The sequence below is a fragment of the Babylonia areolata genome, chromosome 6, assembly GCF_041734735.1.
Source record: "Babylonia areolata isolate BAREFJ2019XMU chromosome 6, ASM4173473v1, whole genome shotgun sequence".
NCBI classification, from domain to species: Eukaryota; Metazoa; Mollusca; class Gastropoda; order Neogastropoda; family Buccinidae; genus Babylonia; species Babylonia areolata.
The window spans coordinates 35823410-35830909 of NC_134881.1; the positions used below are offsets into that span (position 1 = coordinate 35823410).

Below are 7500 nucleotides of genomic sequence, written 5' to 3' on the forward strand. Positions count from 1 at the left end.
GGGGAGGAGGGTAGGGGATGTGTGAGTGTGAGCACTGTGTTGCGTTAGAATGGTTCGGGTTGTGTGTGCATGCTTGTTGTTCGGCGTTCACGTGCATCTGCACTTTTCCGAATGACCAAAACAAAGCAAAGATAGGGGAGGGGGGAGCTGTTCACAGTGGAAGCAGGCGAACGTTTGCAACAAGCATTGAAAGTGAAGTGAAAGCAGAAAAACACAGCATTCATATGTGTCACACACACACACACACACTCTCTCTCTCTCTCTCTCTCTCCCTCTCTCTCCATATGTTTTGTTGTTGTTTTGTAGCATTATTGCCAGGATAACATGTTTAGCATCAGCAAACTAACACAGCACATATATATATATATGATGGTCAGTCGTGTCCGACTATGACCATCAGAACAGCAGAGGAGGCAACTGCTGTTCCGACTATTTGGGCTAGAATTTGATTATAATGGAGAGTGTCTTGCCCAAGTACATCCCCACTCTCTCGGCCAAGAGGGTTTTAGGACAGTCGGCGTTCGGATGGTTCCCAAAGGCCACCTAGCCCACAAGGCTGCAGCACTAAGAGCCAGTGCAATTTTGCCTCCTAGTTTGAGAGTCATAGTCCCTCACAAAAGACTAAGCTTGCAGACAGGAAAAGCATCAACAAAAGATAACAACCAAAGTGGCGTCGCACTGTGGCTACACGTTTCCTACAGCTACAACAGCCAGAACTTCACACCGAGGAATCCGTCGTCACAATGGTACATGCAACAACAACAGCAGCAGAAGCAGCAACAACAACGACAACAACATACGCGCACGCGCACACACAGACACACACACTGACGCACGCGCACACACGCACGTGCGCACACACACACACACACACACACACACACACACATTCAGAGTGGGGTGTCATCCTTGGTGACAGCAGCCTGCATACAAAAATGCTCAAGGACTAAACATAAAAGGTATGTCAACATCTCACCGACACACACACACACACACACACACACACACACACACACACACACACACACACTATCCCTCCCTCCCTCAATCCTCCCTTCTTGCCCTTTCCACTTGTCCACGCGCACGCGCGGAGGCTGGCCACAAACTGGGGAGAGATCGATACTGCATCGAAAACAGATGAACATCACCACAAAAGGACTCTGCGCGTGCTGTGCGCGTGTGCGTGTGCGTGAGCGAGAGGGAGAGAGAGAGAGAGGAGAGAGAGCTACCGTGTGCCGTCTGCTGGCTGTGTCCTCACAGTTTTGCCTTCTGGCCACAAGCCCGCCGTTGCTCTCTCCGTCTCCAGTCTGAAGTCGTGAAACACTTGAGTGCATGCCACTACCACCTCCGAAACATAAAGCCGCTTACTTCCCCCCAGTGCTGACTGACTGAAAGCTGCTACGCCCACCAGTGCTGTTTTTGTTGTTGTTGCAGATCAAGAACCAGGGAACAACAACGTTTTTTGGTGCAAGTGACGTTCCGTGTTGACAAACAAGACGGCAGGCGACTCCCGGAGAGAGAGAGAAGGTGTGTGGGGAGGGTAGAAATCAACAAAGGGAGACAACAAACCACAGCACTTTCCCCACCTCCCCGACATTCACCTTCCCGACTGTCCCCATTTTCCTGTGACACCGATCAGCTGATCAACTCTCGTCTGCTTCAGACTGCTTATTTCGCCAGTCTGCCGCGAAAGCTGGTGTGTTATGGAGGTTTGTGCTTGTTTTTTTCCCCTCGCCGTTTAGATTTTGATGATTCTGTGGAAGCTTGCATGTGTTTGGCGGACGTCACGGACACGACACTGTGCGTGCATAATGTGTTTTTCAATCAAGGGAAAGTGCGTGTGTAGGGAGGGGGCTAGCTGTGTTAGAATTTGTAGGTATGTGTAAAACGATTTCGTTTTCTTGTGGGGTGAGTGTTATTTCATAAGCTGAACATCGAAAAAAAAATTTGTTTGTTAGGGTTTGAAGTATTAGTACAGGAGTTTATTGGGGTTGTGGAAAGCTCAGCGGTTGATGTGTGGCTGTGAGGTCGGTCCCTCCACAACGATCGTTGATCGAGGTCGTTCACCGCGTGCAGCTGTCACAGGGACCCAGACGTCCTAAATCGGCGTGTGCCGTCAGCTGAGCCTGCAGTCTGTCTGACCCACCAGCGCACAAAACAGTGTACACATTGCACCACACACCACGTGAAGTGCATGCACGCTGTCGCCGTTTTGTGCGTGTGTTTGTGCAGCCAGAAACGAAACGTAAAAAAAAAAAGGTGAACTGGCTTCTGGCCATAGAGCAGCAGAAGTCAGGCCTATTTTTGGATGAACTTGGCATCGTCTGCCCTCCCTCCCCAACCTCACCACCCCCTTTTTACTCTTCGTTGTACGTTAGAATGTAGAGTGGGACCACTTGTGAAACGGCCGAAATGTAGCGATTTTGGGTCTTCTTGCTCCGAGGCGAGATTGTGAGATAGAGAGGCAAGAATGTGTCTCATCCATGGAGAGGGAACTGGAGGGTTGACAACGACGTGATCTCAGACTTCACTGTGTCGCTGTTGGCGTGTCATACTTCTTTATGTTCCAGTGTTTGCATACATGTATAGGATGTGCTGTTACAGTATGCTTCTGTGATTAGCGTGTGAAGGGAGGCGTTGTGACGAATCAACTACGATGACGCTTCTCAGACAAGATGCCAATGTTGGAAGTGCACCAACGAAAGCTGGAGGGGGAAACTAAAGCCGAAAACTCGGAACGCACGCAGCGAACAGTTTAGACTAATGGTAACAAAACATGAAATAAGAGGATGTGTTTCAGTTATTTCAGTCCGTCATTCAAATGAACCTGTTTTACTGTGTACTTTTTTGATAATATTTTCGCGCTGAAATTTGACAAGAAAGTCGAAATAACCTTCTTTTTTTTAATGAGGTGTGATCGAACAGCCGTTGAAGATAACTAGAACACAGGCGAACCAGTAACTATCTTCCACACATAAACTGTCGGTCGTAAACTGGCGTACAGCGCAGGTTCACGTGAACACATCCATTTCACTGCAGGAAAAGCAGAGTAATCTTATGCTATTGAAAATTATTTTTATGTTGAAACCAGTTCAGTTAGTCTCAGGACAAAGACTGCAACCCGGTAGCTTTCGAAATATAGTGGAACTTTTTGGACATTGTCACAGATTTCTACAAGCGAATTCATAAATACGAGATCAGAAAACAAAAGGCTTATCCCAATATCCCTCCCGTTCTTCGTTTGTTCCGTCGATAAGGCGGTGCAACTTCCGAACTTTAGGGGACAACTGGTAATGTCTATTTGTCAGTGCAAACCTTGGCAGGAGACACTGGATTGATTTTGTAGTAACCTACCGTGACCCTTGTCAACAACCATGTTTACGTAAGTGAATTGCAAAGTATTCCTGCCAACGAAAATGAATGACTAGCACCGTGTCTTCTGTTGTGAAAGCCTGGTCTGTTTCCTGCTAGGGTCATTTTCAGTGCTTTCTCTCAGGGTCGAGTCAACCCCCAGCCAGCATCATTGAGAACCGAGTAGGGACCCGCAAGCCCCACACCTCCTCTTTCCACCGCGCCTGGAGTGAGAGCAGCCTGTCCAGCCCCCACCATCACTGCCTGTCTTCACCCTCACCCCCTCCCCTCCGCCTGCCTTCCTCCCCGCCTCCCCGCTCGCTCTCCCTGTCACAGGGCTGCCCCAGGACGGAGCTTAGAGCCCTGTCCGTTATGCCTGCATCCACCTCCGGGGCTGAGGCGGTGGTGGCAACAACCAGCAACACGAACAACAACTACGTCGACAGTCACCCTCTGCACCAGCTCAGCAGCGACGACACCAGCAACGGTCTGGACCTCAGCTACAACCTCGCCAACAACAACAACTCCTCCTCCAGCGGAGGCGCCAACAACCACCACCACAGCCACAGCGCCCACCACGCGCACCACGCCAACTCTCACGTGCTCCTAGCGCGCGGGGAAGGGCTCGCCAGCAGCGGCAGCAGCAGCAGCGGGAGCGGGATCACCGGCAGCGGGTACCCTCGCGCCGCCAAGCGGGACATGGGTGTGACAGACGGGAAGGCGGCGGCCATGGCCGTGGCCACAGGACGTCTGGACCTGGCCCAGCACTTTCCGGACGGCGGCTGGGGCTGGGTGGTGGTGGGGGCCGCCACGTGCGTGCACGTGCTGTGCAGCGGGTTCCACTGCGCGTTCGGCAACCTGTACCTGCACATCCAGAAGGAGTTCAATACGGCTGATGACGTCGACATTGGTGAGTCATTCTGATTGGTTGGTTGGTCCTCTGTCGTTGCTGTCTTCTTTGTTTGTTTGTTTGTTTGGCGTGTTTTGCTTTCCTGTTACTTGTTTTTATTTGCTGTTTTTTGTGTGTTTTTTGGTGTGTTTTTTGTATATTTGTTTGTTGTTTTTTTACGTCTGCGCTTTTGTTATTCTTTCTTCTGCTTTAGTTATTTCCCGTTATTCTCTTCATCTATATCAGTGTCCCTGTTTTCGTCGAAATTGTTGTCGTTGTTGATTATCTTCTTTTTCTACTACTCCTCCTCACCCTCCCCCCCCCCTCCTCCTCCTTCCCCTCCTTCTTCGTGGTCTTCTAATTCTTCTGCATGCTTCTTTTTCTTTTCCTTTATTTTTCCATTATTTGTCAGCATATGGGCTCACTTTACAAAGCTTCTTTGTGGTAAGTCATGACTCATGATATTTGTGCTCTTAGTTCTGTATTACCCCCCCCCCCCCCCCCCGCCACCCCCCCCCCCCCCCACACACACACACACACTACCCACCCCTTTTTTAAATCCACAATACGAACTGGGAGTATTTTTGTTCGTGCTCATTTAGTTACAGTGTACAAGCGTACACTTTGGTGTACTAAAAACAGTTTTTATACTTTTGATACCACAGAAATACATCTTCATCTTCAGTGTGTGTGTGTGTGTGTGTGTGCATGCGTGCGTGCGTGCGTGTGTGTGTGTATGTGTGTGTGTGTGTGTGTGTGTGTGTGTGTGTGTGTGCCTTTTCCTCTAAATGCAGTCATAGAAACGCAGGTACGCTCGCGTGGGTGCTTACACGTGCATGTACTCTTACAAACATACATGCACGCTCTCACACATACATCCATGCACGCACGCACGTGCTCACATAAACACGCACAAAATAACACTGTCCGACTCGTTGACAGCACAGACAGAGAACCGAAACCATGAGAAAGCTATGAAACAACACTAAACAGTGCAGTATGTCGAAACACACTTTCCCTTGTCTTTGGTTTTTCTACCCAACCCTGTCTCTGTCTCCCCAACCCCACCCACTCTCCTCTCTGTCTCTGTCTCCCCAACCCCACCCACTCTCCTCTCTGTCTCTGTCTCCCCAACCCCACCCACTCTCCTCTCTGTCTCTGTCTCCCCAACCCCACCCACTCTCCTCTCTGTCTCTGTCTCCCCAACCCTAGCCCCAACCCCACCCACTATCCATGTCACTCTGTCTCTGTCTCCCCAACCCCACCCACTCTCCTCTCTGTCTCTGTCTCCCCAACCCCACCCACTCTCCTCTCTGTCTCTGTCTCCCCAACCCCACCCACTCTCCTCTCTGTCTCTGTCTCCCCAACACCACCCACCCTTTTTGTCCCTCTCTGTCTCTGTCACCTCAACCCCAACCCCCCCACACACACACCTATCCCCCCGCCCCTCTGTGTCCCTCTCTGTCTCTGTCTCCCCAAACCCACCCACTCTCCTCTCTGTCTCCCCAGCTCCAACACCACCCACTCTCCATGCCCCTCTCTGTCTCTGTCTCCCCAACCTCAACCCCAACCCTCCCACTCTGTGTCCCTCTCTGTCTCCCCAACCTCAACCCCACCCCCCCACCCCCCACTCTGTGTCCCTGTGTGTCTCTGTCTCCCCAACCCCAGCCCCAGCCCCACCCTCTCTCTATGTCTCTCTGTCTCTGTCTCCCCAACCCCACCCTCTCTCTGTGTCTCTCTGTCTCCCCAACCCCACCCTCTCTCTATGTCTCTCTGTCTGTCTCCCCAACCCCACCCTCTCTCTATGTCTCTCTGTCTGTCTCCCCAACCCCACCCTCTCTCTATGTCTCTCTGTCTGTCTCCCCCCCCCTCTGTGTCCCTATCTGTCTGTCTCCCCAACCCCACCCTCTCTCTATGTCCCTCTCTGTCTGTCTCCCCAACCCCCCCCCCCCTCTGTGTCCCTCTCTGTCTCTGTCTCCCCAACCCCAGCCCCACCCTCTCTCTATGTCTCTCTGTCTCTGTCTCCCCAACCCCACCCTCTATCTATGTCCCTCTCTCTGTCTGTCTCCCCAACCCCAGCCCCAACCCCACCCACTCTCCATGTCCCTCTCTGTCTATGTCTGTCTCCCTCACGCCATCCCCACGTTCTCTCCCCCCTCCCCCCTCCCTCCCCCTCCTCTATTCTCTTATTCTGCCTGTCTTGTTTCTCTCTGTATTTTATGTTGTGTTTGTAGGTATGTCTGTCAAGTACTCCACGCAATGTTGAATGTGGGATTAAGTAAGCAGAAGCGACCCGAGACACTTTTTCGCTTGCTGGTTCGCCAGTTGAGTTAGTTACCTGGTTGGTTGGTACGTTAGGTAGGTGGGTAGTGAGTCTCTGGGTGTGTTAAGCCGCTTTCCTGTCGGTCTGTCTGTCTGTCACTCTCTTTCTGTCTGTCTGTCTGTTTGTTTCTCTCTCTCTCTCTCTCTCTCTCTCTCTCTCTCTCACACACACACACACACACACACACACACACGGAGAGAGAGAGAGACTTACGTTCTCTACCTCTTCTCCTTCTCTATTCCTTTAAGCTCTCTCTCTCTCTCTCTCTCTCTCTCTCTCTCACACACACACACACACACACACACACACACACACACACACACACACAGAGAGAGAGAGAGAGAGAGACTTACGTTCTCTCTAGCTCTCTTTCCCACTCTCTCGCTACCTCTTCTCCTTCTCTATTCCTTTAAGCTCTCTCTCTCTCTCTCTCTCTCTCTCTCACACACACACACACACACACACACACACACACACACACACACACACACACACACACACACACACACACACACACACACAGACTTACGTTCTCTCTAGCTCTCTTTCCCACTCACTCGCTACCTCTTCTTCTCTATTCCTCTCTCTCTCTCTCTCTCTCTCTCTCTCCATTCCTCTCTTTCTCCGTCATTTTCTCACCTCCATTCTATCTTTCCTCCCACCCCTCTTTCTCTTCCTCCTTGCCTCTTTCTTTTCCCGGTTTTGTGAACACAATGACAAAAATTTGTATTTTTTTAGTTTATGAAAAAGTAACAAGCGCATTAGATATTTCAAAAAAGGAGGAAAAAAAAGAAGAAGAAAAAAAAACAAAAAAACACGAAGCGAAATATGATTCAACATGCGCTTGATCAGTTGCAAGTACAGTCAGATGCAAATATACTCTGTGTATGACTCATCCCTGTCGCGCCCGTACACACAGACGCGCACATAGGCGCGC

The 7500-nt window shown here is 50.7% G+C and overlaps 1 protein-coding gene across 2 annotated transcripts in view; it reads left to right on the plus strand.

The window, feature by feature from the left end:
* Positions 1-7500, plus strand: part of LOC143282970 (monocarboxylate transporter 2-like) — a 125043-nt gene that overhangs the window by 47902 nt on the left and 69641 nt on the right. Inside the window, exon 2 of one of the 2 annotated variants that reach the window (XM_076588898.1) lies at positions 1435-4261. In XM_076588898.1, coding sequence (XP_076445013.1) covers positions 3724-4261 — 538 coding nt within the window. In that variant the 5' untranslated portion in view covers positions 1435-3723. Of the gene's footprint in view, positions 1-1161; positions 4262-7500 lie in introns of those variants that run through there. The other variant, XM_076588899.1, reaches the window with a different exon arrangement.